Below are 24,162 nucleotides of genomic sequence, written 5' to 3'. Positions count from 1 at the left end.
CCTCCACCTTTCAAGTGCCCACAATATTTTAAGTTAAAACTGCAACTGTGTGTAACTTTGATGAATTAATACCATTCCATTGTTATCAGAGACCAATAAAACAATGTGCATCACTTGGAATTGAAATTTTACCTAAAATACTATGAGAGATTCAAGGAAAATGGAAACACCATGGCGGCCATCTTGAAATTAAAGATGATGGATGCCAATCTTTATGCAATTGATCCCATTGGATTCAGAGACCATGAAAACATGGGGTAAGACACTGGAACTGTGGTGTTATCGCTCATAGTATAGAAGTTATTGAGGGAAATAGGTCACAGAGGACGGTCATGTTGAAATTCAATATGGCGGCCACCAGGGGTTCTGAATTTTTGGGCACCCCTCAGGAAAACAATTGTATAGGTCCATACTACATCTGTGCCAAATTTGGTGCTTTCCTGAAAAAATGAACGATACGCCCTATTTTTCGGTCTTAACTGCCTAAGTAATGGGAGTTAAAAGAAAGCAGAATCCCTCACCTTGCAGCTTTTGTCAATTTTTCAGAAATAACCCCAGGTTGGTGTTATGGCAAATAAAATAAATCAGGGAACTCAGACTCCCATACATCCAATACAAACCCCAAAACCCGCACAACCCCAAAAACCCTTGTAGAAATGTTCTATGTGTCGTAAAATATTACACAACTCTTGCATAGTACGACGTCTTTGGAATATGAAGCAGATGATATGTTCTGTATGGAAAACACTCGACATGATCATATAACCTTTAGGACACAACAAAGCCCTCTGACACACAAGATTTAAAGCCAATTACATTAAATTCCATTAGCTGGGGGTGAGGCATTGACCAAAGTCCGTGTCGATGTTGCATTTTTCACATTTGTGTAAATACTGGAGGGTAATGCATCAATCAGCAGCCCGAAACCAGCTTGGCTAAACTACATCCACGTTCGTTAAGGAAGTTGCGTCGGTAGGAACACATGAGCACTTTATGCCAAGCCTGCTGCGATGAGCTATTACTCACAATGTGCAACACACAAGGCAATGTCCTCAATCATCCTGCCTGTACAAGATGCCTCTGATCATTAATCCTTTGGGATCCACCCTCATGGTGAGTGAAACCACCTCCCCAACACCCCCAAACCTCCTCCCTTTCCACAGAATACATCGTGCCTTCTGAGACGCAACAAAGACAAGCGTCTGATTAACGATCGGTGTCTAATGAAAACGAATCAAGGCAAAAAACAACTTGTAGGTTAATTAAAAATAATCTCAAGCTGGTTTGATCAATTCTCACTGGTCGTGCTTGGAAAACAAACTGGCCACCTTATTCAAAATCCTATCTTCGCCCATAAGCTGTTATGGAAAGCAATGCCGGCACCACCGATTACATTTAAAATAATCACATGGCAGTAGAACAAACAGGATATAATTGGTGGCATTGTTCAATGTGCAGCTCGACAATGTCACATAAATGATCATATGCCAAGGGTATTTCACGCCAGTTGCATGAATAATTGCAAATTCCAAACATACGGCCAACCCAGTGACCCTGAGCTACTTTGTCACAACGCTTTTGCCAACCTGTACCCTCTCAGCAATTTGCCAACCTGTACCTCTCTCAGCAAATGCACAAAGTGGTCGCTCCATCAGAGGGTCAGAGAGCGGTATTCAGGATTGCAAAGCAGATAGCGAAAGAGAGGTGTGATGTGATGGGGGTGAGTTGCTTGAAGGATGAAGTGGGACAAATCGTTGTGGACCCAGATGGAATTAAAGGAGAATGGAAAAGATATATGGAAATGCTGTTGAATACAGAGAATGAATGGGATGGCAACATAGAGAGTAACCCAGTTTTAGGACCGGCAGAGAAGATAACTAAGGAGGAAGTTGAGGAAGCGATAAAAGCAATAAAGAGTAGAAAAGCGGGAGGGCCGACAGGAGTTGTGGGAGATATGTTGAAGGCAGCAGGAAGTTGGGGTGTGAAGAGAATGACAGAGATCTGTAATCTGGTGGTGAAAGAAGGCCGCATTCCAGTGGATTGGGAACCGAGTACCCTCGTCCCTCTATACAAGGGGAAAGGTGACCCTCTGGAGTGTGGCTCGTACCGAGCGATAAAGTTATTGGAGCATGGAATGAAGGTATTGGAAAGGGTGTTGGAGAGGAGGATAAGGAAGAAGGTGAAGATCGACGAAATGCAGTTTGGATTTATGCCAGGAAGAGGAACGACAGGCACGCTCTTTATTGTGAGGCAGTTGCAGGAGAAGTACATGGAGAGGAGGAAGAAGTTGTTTCTTGGGTTTGTTGATCTGGAGAAAGCATTCGATCGGGTTCCACGCGAAATATTGACATGGGCATTGAGGAAGTTAGAAGTGGAGGAATGGTTGATCAGAGTAGTGATGGCAATGCACAAAAGAGCGCGCACAGCTGTAAGGACGAAGGACGGGAACAGTGGTGAGTTTGAGGTGAAGGTGGGAGTACATCAGGGGTCGGTACTAAGTCCACTACTGTTTGTAGCTGTGATGGAGGTGCTGGCTCAGAACGTAAAGGAGGGTTTACCGTGGGAGTTGTTGTATGCAGATGATCTGGTGTTGCTTGCGGAAAGTATGGATGGACTGAAGGAAAAGATGAACAAGTGGAAGGAATGTATGGAGACAAATGGTCTGAAGGTGAATATAGGAAAGACGAAGGTGATGCCAAGTGGTAAAGCATGTGGTGAGGTGGAAAGAACTGGGAAGTGGCCATGTGCTGTGTGCAGGAAGGGTGTCAGAGTGAACTCCATTCAATGTACAATGTGCGCTGAGTGGGTTCATCAAAAATGTAGTGGTCTGAGAGGGTCATTAACCAGTGTGGCAGCTACATTCAAATGTAAGGTGTGCACAGAGGGAGCTGCAGATGGAGGAAATGTTGAGTTGGATCTTGGAGATGGCTTGAAGCTGGAAGGTGTGAAAACATTTTGCTACCACGGAGACATGCTGAATGGAGAAGGTGGATCAGACACGGCAACGGTTGCTAGAGTGAGATGTGCATGGAAGAAGTTTCGGGAACTGAGTGGTGTGCTGACGAGGAGGGCAGTGTCATTGAAGCTGAAGGGAAAGGTGTATGCTGCATGTGTGAGAAGTGTTATAATTTATGGCAGCGAGACATAGGTCATGAATGTAGAGCAGCAACGAAGGCTGGAAAGGGTGGAAATGCGAATGGTCCGGTGGATGTGCGGAGTATCGTTGAGAGAGAGGAAGACAAATGATGAATTGCGAAAGATGATGGGAATAGAGCCTGTGATTGATGCTGTGAAGAGGAACAGGATGAGATGGTTTGGTCATGTGTTGCGGAAGCATGAAAGTGACTGGTTGAGAAGAGTGATGGAAATGAATGTAGAAGGAAGTAGAGGACGGGGAAAACCGAGAAAGACTTGGCTAAAGATGGTGGAAGAAGAAATGCGGGCAAGGGGGTTAACAAGGAGAGATGCAGAAAATAGGGCAAAATGGAGCAGATTGTCATGGGGGCCGCAAGGCTAACCCCCGCTCTCGCAGGGAAAATGGCCTTAAAATGCATGTTGTTGTTGTTGTTGGTCGCTCCATCTAGTGAATGCCAATTTGTCAAATCCATCCCGAAGGCATGAAACAAACTAATATCCTGGTTGGCTACAAATTAAGTAGTAAAATTCGCTTTCTCAAAATACCACATTCAACCAACACAACCTGAAACGGGAAATCAAAAACTTCAGAAATATGCCCAGCAGTCCATATCCAAGAACAATCTGAGAAGGTATGGATCATCCGTGTACATCATATTGTATTGCGTGATTAGCTGACACAGTGTGCGTCTGTGTCTGTGTGTATGTGTCTATCTGCGTGTCTCTCTCTGTGTGTCTGTGTGTGTCTGTGCGTGTATCTGTGTGTGTATCTGTGTGTCTGCGAGTGTGGCTGCACGTGTGCCTGCGAGTGTGTGTCTGCGAGTGTGTGTCTGCGAGTGTGTGTCTGTATGTGCATGTCGTTGGTTGTTATCTTCAAATGCATGGTTCAGAAGGTGGAGTGGAGACCTCCCAGGTCTCGATGTATCCACCTTCGCGTGTGTTAATGCACATATATGCGTGTATGCATGTGTGTTTTAGCAGTGAAAAAGGAACTATGTACTTACCATCTTAAGCTGACATTTGGAGTGAGTGGAGCCTATGAAAAGGCATGAAAAGGCCCACTGCAAACAACCAGTGTCAGCTGCCAAACTGCAGTTCGTAGGTTGAGCACCCAACATTTTTAGCAAAGCACCAAGTGGGTGGGATGGGGAGGAGATATTTTCATATACCAGACCATTACTTGGGAATCAATCCATGAACGCAGTTATGGTTCACGAGCGTTACTTCTATCTATTTTAATTTCACAGGTATAAAACAAACAAAACAAAAAATAAACATTGCAACAAAGCTAAGGATGTGAACCTAGACCCCATGGCCAAAGTATACCATTCAACAAAGCTTGTCAAACTAGTGTACATATGCACTTTAGCCTGAAGGACGAAGCAGATGGTCAAATAAACATGTATGCGTCCTAAACCCACAGGGATAGAATAATGCATTGACAAGCATGCATCTTCACCCGACGGGACAGAATGCATGGTCATAGAAAAACTGGTAACCACTCCTCAGACGAAGTGGATTCACCTCAAGAGTTAAGCTGGCAAGCTGTAATCAGTAATGGCATTCAACTATAAAATAGTACATCACTAACGGTGACCATGAACCATCATCTCAAACCAGCAATTACACCAAGGGTTCTGACCAATTGGGGTGCCCACCATGTGTTTCTGACTGTGAAATAAATAAATGACATATGGAATCGTGTTTCTGACCGATTTTTTACATTCTGCACTCTGCACCACATTTCCTCAACCTCCACTGACCATTTCGACGTGGTGGGACACTCAACGGCCTTTTAGGAAAAGCAAAGCAAATAAGATTCCAGGCTTCCATAAATGCACAGCAAACAAATGTATTATCCACAAGTATTTATAAAAAAAAAATAACCACCTTTAGAGGCCATTTTTCCCCGCAAGCAGGGGTTGGCCTTTTTCGGGAACCGTGGTTGTTGTTGTTGTCGTTTGTTTGTTTGTTTTTTTTGTTTGTTTGTTTTTTTGTTTTGTTTTTTGGTCCCCTTTTTGAAGCAATGTTTTACGGCCGGATGCCCTTCCTGACGCCAACCCTTTTTGCCGCCTTTAACGACAAACAGGGAATTACCAGTGAACTGGTACTCAATTAGCCGACCTCGGAAGGATGACAGGCTGAGTCAACCCCCCTGGCGTTAATTCAGCGATCGACCGGGATTCGAACCCAGGATCCTAGGATCCTAAGCCGGCACCCTAGCCGTTAGCCCAAAACCAGGGATCATTATCCACAAGTATTTATTAGTAGGAAATAAATTCCGCTGTTCTAGCACCAGACAAAAGTTCCCCAACACCTCCTATATGGACTGTTCTGTCCATTTTCTTATTTTCCATTCGATTAGGATTATCTGCAATCTTTGTGGGGCTCTTAATCGGCTTTTAATCGCTACAATTTACTCAGCCTTAGCAGCCTTAATTGTGAATGTATAGCAGCCTGAATTGAAAATAGACTAAATGGAGATTTTGTCACTGATTGACACACCCCTACCCATAATGTCAAAATGGAACCTTTTTTTTTTTCTTTCTTTTTTTTTAGAATTTTTTACAAATTAAAAATGAAAATCTGAAAAGGCTTGGGTCACAAAATATTCAACCCCTTTGCTAGGACATTCCAAATTGAGCTCAGGTGGATCCACTTTCCTTTGATCATCCTTGTGATGTCTCTGCAACTTGATTTCAGTCCACTGTGGCCAATTCAATTGATTGGACATTAACACATCTTTCTATACACGCACAGTTGATAATGCATGTCAGAGTAGAATCTATACAATGAAGTCCAATGAAGTGTCCGTAAAACTCAGAATTGTGAAAAGGCATATATCTGGGGAAGGGTATAAAACATTTTGAACAATTTCTGGAGTGTTGAACGTTCCCACGAGCACAATGAGCTCCATCATTAGGAAATGGAAGGAATATGGAACTACCCAGACCCTTCCTAGAGGTCAAATCTGTCTGACAAACTGAGGAACCGGGCAAGAAGGACTTTGGTCTGGGAGGGGACCAAGAACCCAATGACCACTCTGACAGAACTACAAAGTTGCCTGGCTGAGATGGGAGAACCTGCCAGAAGGACAACACACTCCCCCCCCCGCCCCCCCGGCACTCCCCTGATAAGAAATTGACAAATCTAAGAATGAGTGACCTTGCGGATCATCGAGTGGAAGGGCTGTATCGGGTTTCAGAGCAATCGGGACGAGTAGGGATGCAAAGTTTCTGGGAGTAATCCCCCCCCCAACCCCCCAACCCCTCCACACCCCTCCACACCCCCTCGCCCCGTGAAGACGCCCTAATGATCCGGTCTAAAAATCGAGTGATTGTGCAGGGTACTGTCTTGCATTCATGCTTCAAGTTTCAGAACAATTTAGCCAGGTGACAAGGAAGAAGTAGCAACAATAGCAAAAAGATAACAGATGACAGATGACCAGACAAACAGATGGACGGACATCCGGGCATCACGACCCATTTTATAATGTCATCTCTTTGAGATCCAAATGAGATTGTATTGTCTGAGAACAATCAGACAGAAATGGTGAATCAATGAATGTACACTAGGGTGGTCTAAAAATAAAAAACTTCGAAATGTATTGCTCCACAAGTCCACCCTTGTTCCATGTTGATAACTGATTATACATCTCACATTTTGGCTCAATTAAGCAATATTTAGGGGTCGCTTAAATTTTTTGACTTTTTCGTGTCTGCACCCTTTTCTGTGTTTTCCAGAACGAATAATAGGAGGACAAGCCAAATCATGCAATAAACATTTAATCCAGAACTGGAAACATCATAGCCCAAAGCTATTGTAGAAAACCAAACAAAATCATGGAATACATGTAAATCAGAACTGAACTCGATATGGAATGACTTCATCAAAGCACATTATGTAGCCTCAGGACGTGCTTTTCGATGCTTGTGGACAAGGCATAGCAGGTGATGCTTTTGTTCGTCATCTTTTGTGGTCGGCTTTAATCAGGGCGATCGCCCTTTCTGCAGTGTCATTGACTACTCGAAGCTTCATGGCTTCTCCCTTCATGGTGTTGAAAGTGGGATCCATGCTTTTCCCAGGAATGCTTTAGCCTCTTGCTTTCCATTGGTCACGACGAGGTCGAACAGTTGCATTTTACATTTGGTTACTTTTTCATGAAGGCTGAAGACAGTGCTCTGTTCTAGCTTCATCCTATAGCGATGGGCAGGATCATTGGCTCGCTGGAGGTTGGATACCATCTTTCGCTTGACAGCAGTATCAACTCGAGGTCAAATATTTACAAACCAGCAAGGTGTTCCGACAGATACCGCAGGTATCGGTGAAAGGCGGTAGTAGCTGCCTTCGCAACAGTGGGATTCAGGTATCTTCAGAGCTTCTAGACAAAGGTTATGTCATTCAGTGAAGTGTTTATGGCTAAAGGAGCTCCACTCCAGAAACTAGAGCTTCCAGGGAAGCAGAACTCAACTGAACTGACTGGACAACTTCGCACACCAAGTTTGATCAAAATCCATAAATATTTGTGGACGTTAAAGTCTTAACGTCGTTTTGGAGCTGAAAACAATATGGCGGCCTATGGCGGCCATTTTGTGACGGATCGGGTTGGAATGCAATAGCAACCTACCGTGTGTGGTAAGGGTTAAACATTCTAAGTTTGATCAAAATCTGTTAATATTTGTGGACACTAGAGTGTTAACGTCGTTTTCATGACCAAAAACAAAATGGTCGCCTAAGTCCGCCATTTTTCAACGGATCGGGCTGAAATGTAATACCAACCTGGTCCTTGGGGTAAGGATGCTGCATGTAAAGTTTGATCAGAATCAGTTGATATTTGTGGACGCTGGAGTGTTAACGTCAAAAAGTTAACGGACGACAGACGACAGATGACGACGACGACGACGACGGACGCCGGAGGGTTCAGTATGTGATGAACTCAACTGGACGGTAGCAGGAGAAATAGACGGTAGTCCAGTTGAGTTAATAAGCATAAATCAGGGTATCCAATCAGGGTAATAATATGTTAATCTAGCAAAAATATCAAGGAGCTGACACTCTAGGGCCTAGAGTGTCAGCTCCTTGGAGTGTCAGGACCCAGTGTGATGTCTAGGCAGTAGAGTCTAGGCAGTGCAAATAGCATGCCAGTGGATCCATGATAGGAATTCATCCAAGGACATAAGAAATTCCAACATTTTAAGCGACTTCTAAATATTATGTGATTCACTCAGAATTTGGCATGAATGCTTCCTGTGTCTAATGGAATAAGGACAGCCATGTGGAGCATGCATTCTGTAACTTTAATTTTCACCATATAGATATGGTCTTACTGAATCTCCAAAATCACAGCTTCTTTCAATCTCACTTCACAAGGATCATTTCAATGCATGGCAAAGGCAGCAATGATCAGGCCATTCTGTCTACAGTGATGAGCACATGGTGGATCGATTCCCGAGGGTGGTTGTACTACGGTAATTATACTTCAACCACCGAGTAGTTCATGGCCCCTGCGGTGATTTCAACCGTTTTCCCATTGAACACACAGAGAGCACGACAGAGAAAACAGAGGACAAATAAAACAACCAGAGATGGATACAAAATGCAGAAAGCCAATGAAAATGAAGATCTTGAAAAAGCAAAGACAGAACACAACAGCAAAATTTATGAAACAAAAATAACAAACACAAAGTATGGATCTTTCAGCCAAAGAGTACATAATGCATAGAATGGTCTCTCTGGAAACGTAATAGCAGCAGAAATAGTGTATAGGTTTCAACTATAATTACATTGGTACCTATAAACACTGAGGATAGAGAAATTGGATAGATAATTTGGGGAATTGGCATATTGGCAGAAATCCACAAGCATTATGGGCCTAATGGCATCCTCTTGTGTAGAAGTTCCTTGTGTTGTAAAATAGATTTTAGATCATTGGAGAACATTCGATGTTCACACCAGAAAATAAAAGTTCGACTTTCCCTGTACGGATTACCTGGCACACACTGATGAAGTCAGGCTGCTGAAGATTCATGTAGAGTTCCACAAGTACACGAAGCACTCGGTTGCGAAACTGCTTGCTTCCGATAAGTGCCATGCAAACCTTCAAGCTGTACGCCAGCATGCCCGGCACGTCATTCTGTGGCAGATGGAAAATGTCAAAACACGACGGAAAATTAAAGGGCAACAAAACTCCCAACGTGCCAGGGCACTTGAGTTAATAACACCCTTAAGCAGTAAAATGGTGATCCTAACGATAAGCATAACAATCAATATTTTTAATACACTCATACACCTGCTCACTACGGGAGAGGCATGGAAGAGTCATGTCATTTCCCTTATTATTATTGCCCGTTATTATTACTATTACTCATGTTGATCCTTCATTGACGATCATGAAAAGATCAGACTGTGCCTCACTATTCTAAATTCCCTATAATAAAATGAACTTCCGTGAGGGTGTCGGTGAGTTGTGGGGAGAGGGGGGAAGGAGGGGTGGGTTGGCAATATCGCAAGTCACAAAACCGCTTGGGGGAGGGGGGGGTTTGTTGTGCAATAACATTATTATTATTATTATTATTATGCTATTATCATTAGTGTTATCACTTTTCTTATTAGAAGCAGCCTTGGAAAAAAACACCACGAAAGCGATACGGTAATGTTATTAACCCTTGTGTAACCCTTGTGGAGCATTGATTGCCTCACGGATGTAGAGATTTCTCTAAATTTCTTTCACGTTAGTGTTCAACAGCAGTAGTGACTGGTTATAAAGGTAATCATACGTGTTTGTGGTTTATAATATTTTCCTTCTGGTAAAGGTTTATACATGTGGCGTTTGTTCAAGGAGGAAACACCCCTTGGGGAGAGGGGATATTGTTCATATTAATATTGTTTTGTCATAACATGAATATTATGCTATTTATCAATAGCTTTTTTTTTTTTTTTTTTTGTGTATACAAGATCGAGGCTTGTGAAAGAGCCAACATTAATCACACAAAAAATCAAACAGACACTTAAAACATATAATAAGGGGAGTGGTAGACAAGAAGGGGGAAGCACACAAACACAACATTTGAGAGCAGGGACATCAGGAGATCTGTGGGAGGGAGAGGGCTTGGGGGGAGGAGGTGTGGGAAGGGGGGCGGGGGGATGGGAGAAGTATAAAACACAAGGACACTGCAAGGACTTCCAGGAAAGAAGTTGGTATTTCAAAAAAGTGGATCTGGGGTGAATTTGCAGGGGTAGAAAAGATCAAGGATTTGGATGGGGGAAGATAAGAGATGGTGGTGAACAGCTGTTTTGAAGACCTGGAGGGAGGAGTGGGATTGAAGAGAGTGAGGGAGTTTGTTCCAGAGGTGGGAGAACAGAGGAATGAAGGAGTGAAGGTGAGCAGAGAGTTTTAATTTTGGCAGTTTAACCATAAGAGGGTTGCAAGCAGATCTTGTGTGACCTGTAGGAATATTTGGGGGACAGAGCCCAGAGAGAGCTGGGGGAGCAAGGCCGGAGAGGAGTCGGTAGAAGACAGAAAGACCACCAACCTGCCTGCGGTGAGTAAGTGAAAGGCCCTCGGAGTTGGGCAAAATATATATATTGCTGGTCTCTGGTCAGACCAAAGTTCCAGAATTGATGCGGTGATGCGGTTTGCGGTTTTTTTTGGTTTTTTTTCTTTTTGAAAAGCATGGATTGCACATATAGAGGTTTTTTGGGTCCTCATGCCTTGCGGTCCTCCTCATCTGCCGTGGCGCCATCAAGAGAGAAATTAAAGACAGCCAATGGGACTGGTAGGCCTTTTTGTAAATAATGAACACAAGCTTAAGTTATTTTAAAATATATTTATTCTGAAAATTATTAAGTTATTGAAAATTATTATTCTGAAAATTATTCTTCAAGCATATTATAGACTGCCATTTCGTTGTCGAGATCGCCTCGCCGTACCGTTAAACATTCCAATGCGTCGATCGCGTTAACACTGCGCATGCACAAGTGGTCTAACAGGCCGATGGTCTCCCACGATCTCTTCTCCCAGTCCACCAGATTATCACAGACACTTACAACTTCATGGCAAACGAGATAGGATCCAGTCCTAACTAACGAGACCACCCGCAGGAGCATGACCACCCGCAGGAGCAGGAGCAACGAGACCACCACACGTACGCCACTAGGCCTTCTAGTTGCTTCACACGAACCCGACAAAGAACGTCTTCGTTTCAATAAATGACAATATCCAGCCGACAGGCCTTGCATCGCGTGAGCGTCGTCCATGGCAACCGGTTCCGGCCGCCATCTTGGGTGGCAAAAACAACATGGTGGGAAAGCTGTCGTTTGATCAGACGGACCTGTCAGTTTACGCCCGTAGCTTGCCCGTTGAGGCGTTTCCGCGGTATTGCGAGAAACGGAGGCTGTGTCATCTGCCTGTGGACCCACAAGTACGCCACACACACTCCACAGTCCACATGCACGCCACACGTACGCCACACGCACGCCACAAGTACGCCACACGCACGCCACAAGTACGCCGCAAGTACGCCGCAAGTACGCCGCAAGTACGCCACACACACTCCACAAGTACGCCACACACACTCCACAAGTACGCCACACACACTCCACAAGTACGCCACACACACTCCACAAGTACGCCACACACACTCCACAAGTACGCCACACACACTCCACAAGTACGCCACACACACTCCACAAGTACGCCACACACACTCCACAAGTACGCCACACACACTCCACAAGTACGCCACACACACTCCACAAGTACGCCACACACACTCCACAAGTACGCCACACACACTCCACAAGTACGCCACACACACTCCACAAGTACGCCACACACACTCCACAAGTACGCCACACACACTCCACAAGTACGCCACACACACTCCACAAGTACGCCACACACACTCCACAAGTACGCCACACACACTCCACAAGTACGCCACACACACTCCACAAGTACGCCACACACACTCCACAAGTACGCCACACACACTCCACAAGTACGCCACACACACTCCACAAGTACGCCACACACACTCCACAAGTACGCCACACACACTCCACAAGTACGCCACACACACTCCACAAGTACGCCACAAGTACGCCACACACACTCCACAAGTACGCCACAAGTACGCCACACACACTTCACAAGTACGCAACACACACTCCACAAGTACGCCACACACACTCCACAAGTACGCCACACACACTCCACAAGTACGCCACACACACTCCACAAGTACGCCACACACACTCCACAAGTACGCCACACACACTCCACAAGTACGCCACACACACTCCACAAGTACGCCACACACACTCCACAAGTACGCCACACACACTCCACAAGTACGCCACACACACTCCACAAGTACGCCACACACACTCCACAAGTACGCCACACACACTCCACAAGTACGCCACACACACTCCACAAGTACGCCACACACACTCCACAAGTACGCCACACACACTCCACAAGTACGCCACACACACTCCACAAGTACGCCACACACACTCCACAAGTACGCCACACACACTCCACAAGTACGCCACACACACTCCACAAGTACGCCACACACACTCCACAAGTACGCCACACACACTCCACAAGTACGCCACACACACTCCACAAGTACGCCACACACACTCCACAAGTACGCCACACACACTCCACAAGTACGCCACACACACACTCCACAAGTACGCCACACACACACTCCACAAGTACGCCACACGTACGCCACAAGTACGCCACACGTACGCCACACACACTCCACAAGTACGCCACACACACTCCACAAGTACGCCACACACACTCCACAAGTACACAAGTACGCCACACGTACGCCATACGCACTCCACATGTACGTAACCAAATGCTTCATCCTGCTTTTCGCTTCGCGAGCGAAGGTATCAACCTCATGAGCCATATTCTCACCTGAGAGCTGCAGTCAAGGCAGCCATGAATCCGTTTTAGCGTTGTGTCGTCCGGAAAACGGGAGAATGACAAGCCGGATCCCTTATGAAATCGGGCTGTACATCCGACAGCACAACAACTCTTTACCATCGTGTAGGGGGCAATTTATATGCGAGACGAGTTTCAAATTGCCGCCATTAAGTATGGTGGCAGAAGCAATGTTTTTCCACCCAAGCGGTCACGTGACTAAGATGATGACGTCACATGCAACTTCCCTATTGGATTCATGACGTCACGGCACACAAAACTACTCATATCTTTGGAACAGCTGGTTGGATTTGGACAAGCTAAACGCAGTGTTGTAGGGGGGAACCGTGCGCAAACTTCGATACCAAATTTGAAAAAACAAATTGTTGACGCGCAGGGTCAGAATCGATGCGCAGGGTCAGAATCGATGCGCGCGCTGACCAGAACGCGGAAATATATTTTTCTCGGCCTTAGCTTCATTGCAGTAGATTCCAATGATTCTGAAAGCATTGGTTTCAACAGCGTGAAGCCGCGCGAGGTGTGAGGCAGGGGCACCGGCCCAGAGGGGAGAACAGTATTCCATTGAGCTGCGGATGAAAGAGCTCAGGTGTGCCAAGGAAGGACTGCGCCTGACAGAGGATGCCCAGTCGGCGACTGGCTTCGGAGGCCAGATTGGAAATGTGGTTTTCCCAGGAAAGATCATGGCAGATAGTGAGACCCAAAAGCTTGAGTGACAGAACTTCTTGGAGAGGATTGTTCAGAAAGTAGATGGGAGGGTTGTCCAGTCGGTCTTTTCGGAGAGACATCGTAAGAGTGTGAGATTTGTCAGGATTGAAAGACATGTTCCACTTGTTTGCCCAGTCTGTGATTTTGTCCAGGTCTGCAGAGAGTGAGGAGGCTGCAGACTGCCGATCTGAGGGATGAGGAATGGAGTGGCAGAGAGTGGAGTCATCAGCAAAGAGATAGAGAGGATTTTCAAGAGAGTCAGAGAGATCATTGATGAAGACCAGAAAAAGCACAGGGCCCAAAACACTGCCTTGGGGAACTCCAGCCTGAACAGGGAGGGGAGATGAGAGAAACCCATTCAGGGCCACATGTTGACTACGACTAGAGAGGAAGTCCGCAAGCTATGCGTAGAGATTTCCATGGATACCATAGGAGGAGAGTTTGGTGAGCAGAGCGGGGTGCCAGACCGTATTGAAGGCAAAAAAAGGCATTGTTATTACTTTTGTTATTAGAAGCAACCTTGGAAAAAACGCCACGATAAAGCTATCTTAACACGGAAATACACCTCAACACGCAACCCCCATGATGGGGAAAACCCCCTTGGAGAGGGGAAGGGAGGTAAATCGCTACAACCTCCATCGTGTGACCGTTAGTCTCTCCGTCAAGTTTGGTCGAGATTGAATAAGTAACGACCAAATATATCGTGGTCAAAAATCGTCAGACAGACAGACGCCAAATTTATATGATCACAATCCTGGATTTCCGGACAGCCCCACTCACTTGTTCCTCTTTTCTACCGTTTGTGCAACCGCCTTCCTGAGATGGGTCAATCACAAGCAGGCAGTGCACCATTTTCCCATTATTGTTTGTAATCCTATTCGTCATACCTACCCCAACCTTATTACTTGCAGGTTACTGCATTTCATCCAGTCCTCTCTCTCTCTCTCCTCACTTCCTATTCGTTCATTGCCTTGCTTGTGTCGAACAGTTTCCCCAGTGTCTCTAACGCAAGTCCGTTCGACTTTACCCTCCGTCATCACATCCTTCCATGAGCCTGAAATTGTTTTTCTGTATACAATGTCAAGGCATGCAGAGAAGCTGGAACAGAATGAATCAGGACGCAATATAACAAAACACGAACAGTAGAAAGAGTTTGGGGTGGGTAGTAGTGCAACATTTGCACAAAATGAGAGAGAGTGAGAGTGAGAGTGAGAGAGTGAGAGAGTGAGAGTGAGAGAGTGAGAGTGAGAGAGTGAGAGTGAGAGTGAGAGTGAGAGAGAGAGAGAGCCAGAGAGGGACAGAGAGAGACAGAGAGAGACAGAGAGAGACAGTGAGAGACAGAGAGCGACAGAGAGCGACAGAGAGCGACAGAGAGCGACAGAGAGCGACAGAGAGAGACAGAGAGAGACAGAGAGAGACAGAGAGAGACAGAGAGAGACAGAGAGAGACAGAGAGAGCGGGTGTAGGGGGAGGGAGAGAGAGGATGGAAGGAAGCATTAAGTTTCAAGGAAGAGGACAGGTTGATGAAGGGTTAGGTTAATGAGGGTAATGGGTAAGGAATAAGGATTGCACTTGTAACTAAAGAGTTTACGTCACTGAATTTTTTGTCAACACGTTATGCTGTGGCGCCGCTTGCAGGGCATAAATTCACACGAGTGACTGCATGCCCCTTAGGCTGTAAGAAAGAATAGATTTACATTGTGTTGAGTGGAAATTTTCTCTTCACTTCTCGTGAAAAGAACTACAAAATAACTTTCAAATCCTCTGACATTCACTGAACTGTGGGATGAATGAATGACAACATTAATGGAAAAACCTTGCAATCAGCAGGAGTCATGTTAAAAATAACACTCGTGCTGAACAATATGGATCAAGGTAAACTTGGAAATGCAGAACAGAGGGGCGAGCACAGACCAAAATTCCAGGATCTTTGCTCACCGACTCAGTAACCGCCTTCTCGAAGATGTCGAGACGACGAGTCTCAAGGGCAATTCCCACCGCTTGCTTGTACTTGCGGTCATCGAAGCAGCGCTGGAACATGCGGTCCACGATAGCCTCGAGACGTGGATCTATGGGCCGCTGATCTTCATCACGTGTCACCTCCGCATTGCCCACTCGCAGTTTTGTGTAGTGGTCAATGCATTTAGCTGCCAGAAAAAAGAAGTTTGAAAAAAAATAATTTAAGACGACCTATTTTTTTTTAAGAAAAAAGAAAAAAAAACAAGACCGAAAGTCTAACAGCGGCGTAGCCAGCTTGTTTGATACTATAGTTGAAGAGGATAGTATGACCTGGGGTGAGATACCAGTTAGCATATAATGTAAGTATTTTTAAAAATTGAAGTACTGTAAATCTCTAAGCTGTCTGTCACCATGGAAGGGAAGAGATTGCATGAAGACACCATATGGTTTATTCTATATGTTTTGAGTCAACAACGAACCAACCATACACCGCTTCAAAACAGTAACTTTGCAGTCATGACGAAGGGATTGCAGTGTTACTATTATATACTGGACAAAACAAGTTAGGGATTGCCTTTTCAAGTTATTTTTTCTACGAGAAAATAATGTTACTTTTTAAAACTTTTCAATAATTACCACCGTCCGTATGTATTCAATAACTGTGTGTAAAATGATAGCACGTGCAACTTGTTTTTCAGCTGTGGCACGATAATTTGTCTCATTGCTCCAAAACCAAAGTGTACATCGTATATCTGCCATTCTGTAGCTTCAACTGAACTTTAAGAAGGCGACTGATTTTGCTGTTTTCTTTAGCATTATTTGACGTTTAGTACGCTCTCGGGTTCAATTAAGTTACCAGCATGAGACGGCATCTCACCGTAGCTGAAGCAGGTCGAGCAGTGGGGTTGCTGCAAGCTGGACAGTCACAGAGAAATGTGGCAGCAAATTTGAATGAGAGTCCTAGCGTCATTTCCAGGTTGTGGAATCGCTTTAATGTGACAGGTAGCGTCGCAGAAAGGCCACGTTCAGGTCGACCACGTTCCACGACAGCCCAGCAGGCCACTACTTAAGCCTGTCGGCGAGGCGAAACCCCTTTACTAGTGCTGTAATGCTGAATACTGACTTTCGCCAAGCAACTGGGATACGAATTTCTGCACAGACTGTTAGGAACAGACTTCACGCATCCAATCTTCGTGCTCGTCGTCCAGCTGTGCGTCCCATACTCACGCGACTCCATCGTATAGCAAGGAATCACTGGGCCAATGACCATGTGAATTGGCAACTGCGTAACTGGCGTCCTGTTCTTTTCACGGATGAGTCACATTTTTGTGTTGACTTCCATGATGGTCGTAGACGTGTGTGGTGCTCATCAGGAGAGAGATATGCCAATTGTTGTGTTACTGAGCATGACCGTTTTGGTGGTGGCTCAGTTATGGTATGGGCTGGCATTAGCATTGACGGTCGGACGGACCTGCACGTAATTGAGGGAACGCTGACCGGTGTACGATATCGGGACGAGGTTCTGGATACCATTGTTCGACCATTTGCCGGCGCAGTGCGACACAACTTTGTTTTAATGGACGACAATGCACGCCCACACCGGGCTCGGGTTGTAGACCATTACCTTGAGAAGGAGACCACAAGCCGCATGGACTGGCCAAGCCATTCTCTGGACTTAAACCCGATAGAGCATGCTTGGGACATGCTACAGCGTCGTGTTTCTGATCGCATACACCTTCCTGCAAATCGTCAGCAACTGATTGCCGCGCTTCTTGAGGAATGGCCAAGGATCCAACAAATAAGCTTCTGATGCCTGATTCGCAGCATGTCGAGGCGGTGTCGTGCTGTTATTGGAGCCCATGGTGGACACACATCTTATTGAGACCGTTAGCAAGACATTTTTAGTGACTGAATTATTGGCCCCATAGTGAATTTCACATCGATTTTGGGGGTTGCTGGATGAAACGAATAATTGCTCCGTTATGGTTGGATGAGTACCAGTTCACTGGTAATTCCCTGCTTGTCGTTGAAGGCGGCAAAAAGGGTTGGCGTCAGGAAGGGCATCCGGCCGTAAAACATTGCTTCAAAAAGGGGACCGAAAAACAACAACAACCACAGTTCCCGAAAAAGGCCAACCCCCGCTTGCGGGGAAAAATGGCCTCTAAAGGTGTTTTTGTTTTTTGTTTTTTTATGGTTGGATGAACTTGCTCATATTATTTTTCAAGTTGTTAACAAATTGTTCGATTATGTTTTAGTATCGAGAATACCAATAAAATATTTTTCCACGTGAAAATAAATGAAATGCTTCCCCTACTCTCCCCATCTTGTCTACCGCTCCCTCTTATTATATATTTTGTTTGTCTGTTTAATTTGTTTGTGTGATAAATGTTAGCTCTTTCACAAGCCTCGATTCTGTTTACAAAATGAAAATTATGATCCCTAACTTATTTTGTCCAGTATATTTACCAAATTATATAGGTATTTTTTGGTTTGTTTGTTTAAAGTCTTATGATTATGTTAGTATGATTCTTCATGCTGACCTGTCTTCTAGCTTATTATTATTACTAGCGTGACTCGGCGCACTCCTCGCCACACGTCGTTTCATAGGGGTATGCACCTTTGACCATTTCGGTGTCTTTTGGGTTTCATGGTGTTTTGGGTCTTCAGGGCCATTTGGGTCTTCAGGGTCTTTTGGATCCTCTGGGCCTTTAAGGGTATTTTGGGTCGTTGAGGTGTTTTGGGTCTTCGGGGTGTTTTGGGTCTTCGTGGCGTTTTGGGTCTTCGTGGCCTTTTGGGTCTTCGGGGTGTTTTGGGTCTTCGGGGTGTTTTGGGTCTTCGCGGCGTTTTGGGTCTTCGGGGCGTTTTGGGTCTTCGGGGCGTTTTGGGTCTTCGGGGCGTTTTGGGTCTTCGGGGGCCTTTTGGGTCTTCGGGGGCCTTTTGGGTCTTCGGGGGCCTTTTGGGTCTTCGGGGGCCTTTTGGGTCTTCGGGGTGTTTTGGGTTTTCGGGGTGTTTTGGGTCTTCGGGGTGTTTTGGGTCTTCGGGGTGTTTTGGGTTTTCGGGGTATTCAGGGTCTTTGGGTATTCAGGGTCTTTTTGAGCCTCAGGGCCTTGAAGGGTATTTTGGGTCTTTGAGGTCTTTGGGGGTCTTCAGGGTATTTTGGGTCTTCAGGGGTCTTGGTGGTCTGAAGAGTCTTGGGGGAATTAAAGGGTCATCAAAGGTCTGAGGGGTCTCAGCAGTCTTAACGCAATTAAGAGGGTTAATTAAGAGGGTGGTAATTTTATTTGAAGAAGAAGAAGACGTTTTCATCGCATATAAACATACATACATAGCGACATAACCATATATGTTTGCTCAATTATAATAAGATTATTATTAAAAACGTTATTACTATTATTAGCTCACCTGGAACAAAATTCAGGGGAGCTTATACAATGGCGCGTCATCCGTCCGTCAGTCCGTCATTCAGTCATTCAGTCCGTCATTCAGTCCGTCCGTAAAAACCTGAAACGTCTAAGGTTCCAAAACAGTCGAAGGTAGTCTATGGGGTAGCTTGTCCCCCAAAATAGGTATTTTTTTTTCATTAAAGTCTTATGATTATGTTAGTATGATTCTACATGCTGCCCTGTCTTCTAGCAACCATTGAAATTAGTTTAAAATACCTTTAGTCAGTGCAGTATACTGTTTATTTTACCAGGTGGGCACCAGGGTATTACCCCAATGTTTATGAAAACGATACTACTGTTTTAAGAAACCTGGGCGAATTTGTCTGAAGCAGCCTAAAGGTGAGGCATGAAGGCATGAAGCCGAAGGCCTATACTTACTGTGTCATTTGAAGAACCGTAACGCCTATGCTTTCGACATTTGAAGCTTATTTTACCAATCGGTTTGTTTGTGTTTCACACTGAATGAAAAACGTATCGGTATATAGAGCATGGCAATTGTGATACATGACAGATTCGACGATATGTTCGGCATGAACGGCATATAAATCAAAATGGCGGAGTGTGGAGAGTCAGCCACTGCACTGCCGTAATGACATCAGACGTAATCACAGCACCCTGTCATGTGACCAGATCCTCAACTCTGATTGGTATACGTTTGAAGGGACATACATACAAACATACATACATAGGGACGGACAAACACTGTTCTCGAGGGCTTTGCCCGATGGGCTACGCCATAAAAAAAGGAAAAGAGAAAGGAGAAGAGGAAGAAGGACAAATTAACAATAAATAACAGCAGCAGCAGCACAGCATGATGACCGCCTAGTTAACATGTTGTAACAGATATATACGAAGAAATTTGACCAAACATTTTTAGCAACTGCCTTGTGCACAAATCAATAAATCATACAAAAATTGTATCTTTGCTCGTCATCTGACAAATATTAAACATCCCTTCGTTGCATATATGTAGCACCCTGAGGGAGTCGGATTTATGGAAACTTGTCTCACATACCAATAGTTGTCTCAACATATTCAGATGAGTCATTGACATTGAAGAGGTCCCCAGCACCCAAGGCATAGTTCAACGATTCTTCAAAAGCACTCAAGTGATAGAAAACCTTTGAAGCTACGAGAGCAGCAAATCGACGACTTTTGAAGTTTTCATCTTCGTACAAAACCTCACTGTGGCAAGGATAAAGAAAAATATTTAAAAGCTACAAGGTAAATCATACTGTATTTGCAGGAATTATTAAATATTTTCAATCAAAATCACAATGATGTGTTTCTGGAATATTATTTCCATTGCTTTTCACCAATATATTCAACAGTGAGATCTTAAAAAATGTTTTTTCCACATTGATGAGTAAAAGACCAAAGTCTCACTGGTCCGCAGAGGCAACATATTGTAACAACCTTGGTCTCCCTAACAGGCGATACGTGACCGCCAGAGACAAACTCCCAAGATGCTGAGTGAAGGCATTGATTTAAATTACAAAGCAACAGTGGCGGCTCAGGAAATCATCAAGATCTTCAATCGAGTTACACACACTGAGAACCGAACTCGCATGTGCCTGCTGGCAATTTACTCGCTCACGGACAAAGTGAACAAACCCAGGAACCAACAGGAATAATCAATAACTTATTTTAATTAAATGTGTAAAAAGAAACCAGGGAAGGAGCACATGAATTAACATCTATTACAAAAAAAAACAAGAAAGAGCAATCAGATTGCAGATCCTCATCAGGACGTGTTTTTGGTGGTTTTTAAGGCTTTTGTGTTAAAACAAATATAGCGGCCAAACCACGTGACCGATGACGTCATCATTTTTTTTTCCTCCACCAATTTATCCATCAATGATGCTCAAGAAATTTCATCTGATCAGACGAAGTTTTGTGCTTGTTGAATTATGACGTCATAATGGAGGACCCTATGACCATCATTAACATATACTGAAAATCAAAAGAAACTTATCACTTATTTTTTGAAATGTGCAGCTTTACAAACACGTTTCTTCAATTGTAATACCTGATTATGTAATGGGAACTTCACTTTGATCACCTGGTTGATCAACATTGCCATGCTTGAGTGGTTCTGTATCGGGACCTTTCCCATTAAATAATGACCCTCGTAATGAAATCCTTCAGTTCTCATGGTTCGACATTCATTTACTGCTGTCTATCTATAGTCACTCTAGAGGCGTCTGACAGGGAAAACAACAAGAAAATTCAGATGCCACACCTGACATCTGAACAACGTTTAAGGGCAATTGGGATGCTTGAGGCTGGTATAAGCCAGCCAACAATTGCCTAACGTCTTGGTTGCTCACAGCTTGCAATTTCCAACCTGGCCAGGCGTTACGGTGAAACTGGAACTGTGAATGATAGTCCATGAAGAGGAAGACCACGGGTAACCACCCCAAACCAAGACCGCTGGATTGTGCTGCAGCATCTTCGTGATCGTTTCCACCCTGCGACGCAAACAGCTGCAGTGACAAAAGGTCACCACAACAACCGCATCAGTGTCTCTACTGTGCGGAGGCGCTTGAGAAGTCGGGGCCTGGTGGCAAGACGTCCTTGCAGAGGTCCAGTGTTGAATGCAGCGCATCGGCGGAACAGACCAAGATGGTGTCTGCAGCATCGCCGCTGGACACAGCAACAGTGGAGTGCAGTCTTGTTCAGCGATGAGTCCAGATTTTGCCTCCATGCTGCTGATGGTCGTCAACGGGTATGGCGCAGAGGTGGGGAAAGGTATGCATCATGCTGTATTTGCCAGATCAATCGTTGGGGAGGACACAGTGCGATGGTATGGGCCGGCATTTCAACCCGTTTCAGGACACCTCTGGTCGTCATCGAAGGCAATCTCACAAGTCAGCGTTATGTCAATGAAGTTTTGAGACCTCATCTGCTGCCATTTTCTCCAGGCTCATCCTGACATCGCAGTTTTCCAGCAGGACAACGCTTGACCCCATGCTGCTCGCCTGACCACCAACTTCCTCCAGGAACAGGGTGTTTAAGTGATGCCTTGGATGCCTTATTACCTTGACCTCAATCCCATTGAGCATTTATGGGATGAGCTTGGTCGACGTCTTGCATCGAGGAGATCAACGGCTGTCAATCGGCAAATGCTCATTCAAGGCTTGCAGGAGGAGTGGGACAGACGAGCCCAGGACCGAGTCAGATGCCTGGTACAGAGCATGCGTCAGAAGTGTACAGCCTGCATCACAACTCGGGGAGGACACACACGATATCGATGAGTGCTGTCATTCTGTCCTTGACTGTTAGGAGTGTTGTGTCCATTCCTGTGTCATTTTGTTTTGACTGCATTCAGGTGCATGGCTTTGTGTTGCACTGCTGTGATTTTTGTTGCACCACCCCTTGTGATGTTCATGCTTTTTATTTTTTGTGATTGAGGCACCCTCTTGTTTATTGACATGTGTTTAGTAAAGATAGCTGAACTTTACCTCTGTGTTCAAATATTTTTCATTTTTGCATGGAGGATTTCAATGAGTGTCCTTCTAAAGATTTCATGTTTATTTTGATGTTGAGTATATATGTTATTCCCCATAGAGAGTTCTTTACAATGAGCCATGTCTCAATTTTTTCTATGCAGCGCTTTCGGAGATGTAGAGGTGCAAAGTTTTTCGGGTTTTCCAAAGATGGCGCCCGTAACACATGACCGCACCAGTTCACGTCATAATTATCATTTTAAAAAAAATTATACAGGAGGAGGCGCACCGTATGGTGAAAATTTCCTGTCAATCGGACCAACGGTTGCAGAGAAAATCATATCTATTCTGTGTGGACAAACAAACAACACAACAACAACATGCATTTTAAGGCCATTTTCAACAAACGGACTCAAATGCAATACCCTCTCCTCTGGTGAGGATAATGAAGAAGACGAAGTCCATTCAGAAAATAAATCATGCTTACAACTAAAAATTGTGTGGCTAATCTACCTCAACCAATCTTTACTCAACAACAACAACACAACAACAGGCATTTTAAGGCCATTTTCCCTGCAAGAGCGGGAGTTAGTCTTGCGGTCCCCATGAAAATCTTCTCCATCTTGCCCTATTTTCTGCATCTCTCCTTGTTTAACCCCCTTGTCCGCATTTCTTCTTCGACCATCTTTAGCCAAGTCTTTCTCGGTCTTCCCCGTCCTCTACTTCCTTCTACATTCATTTCCATCACTCTTCTCAACCAGTCACTTTCATCCTTCCTCAACACATGACCAAACCATCTCAACCTGTTTCTCTTCACAGCATCAATCACAGGCAATATTCCCATCATCTTTCGCAATTCATCCTTTGTCTTCCTCTCTCTCAACGATACTCTACACATCCACTGAACCATTCGCATTTCCACCCTTTCCAGCCTTCGTTGCTGCTCTACGTTCATTACGCATGTCTCGCTCCCATAAATCATAAAACTTCTCACACATGCAGCATACACCTTTCCCTTCAGCTTCAACGACACTCCCCTCTCATCAGCACGCCACTCAGTTCCCAAAACTTCTTCCATGCACATCTCACTCCAGCAACCATTGCCGAGTCTGATCCACTTCTCCATTCAGCATGTCTCCTAGGTAACAAAATGTTTTCACACCTTCCAGCTTCACGCTATCTCCAAGATCCAACTCAACATTTCCTCCATCTGCAGCTCCCTCTGTGCACAATCTTTACTCAACAAATCTTCGCAATTCGGACAGAGGGAGAAAGAGGCTTAGAGGATACAGAGAGGATAAAATATACAAGAAGCTTGGTTTTAGGCTGGGTGAGGCACCCTCGCCTCAATTGTCTGGGGAGAAGCAAGCTGTGATGCACACGCGCGCGCGCGCGCGCACACACACACACACACACACACACACACACACACACACACACACACACACACACACACACACACACACACACACACACACACACACACACACACACACACACA

At 44.9% G+C, this 24,162-nt stretch overlaps 1 protein-coding gene across 1 annotated transcript in view; it reads right to left on the bottom strand.

Annotated features, from left to right (window-relative positions):
* Positions 1-24,162, bottom strand: part of PSMD1 (proteasome 26S subunit, non-ATPase 1) — a 398,075-nt gene that overhangs the window by 344,725 nt on the left and 29,188 nt on the right. The window contains exons 4-6 of the mRNA XM_078784439.1: positions 20,228-20,397; positions 15,749-15,957; positions 9,125-9,268 (exon numbers count right to left, since the gene is read on the bottom strand). Of these exons, the coding sequence (XP_078640565.1) occupies positions 9,125-9,268; positions 15,749-15,957; positions 20,228-20,397 (523 nt within the window). The remainder of the gene's footprint in view (positions 1-9,124; positions 9,269-15,748; positions 15,958-20,227; positions 20,398-24,162) is intronic.

This window comes from Myxine glutinosa, chromosome 9 (assembly GCF_964187855.1).
Source record: "Myxine glutinosa chromosome 9, kmMyxGlut1.1, whole genome shotgun sequence".
Taxonomy (NCBI): Eukaryota; Metazoa; Chordata; class Myxini; order Myxiniformes; family Myxinidae; genus Myxine; species Myxine glutinosa.
This window is presented reverse-complemented; position numbering and strand designations above follow the sequence as displayed.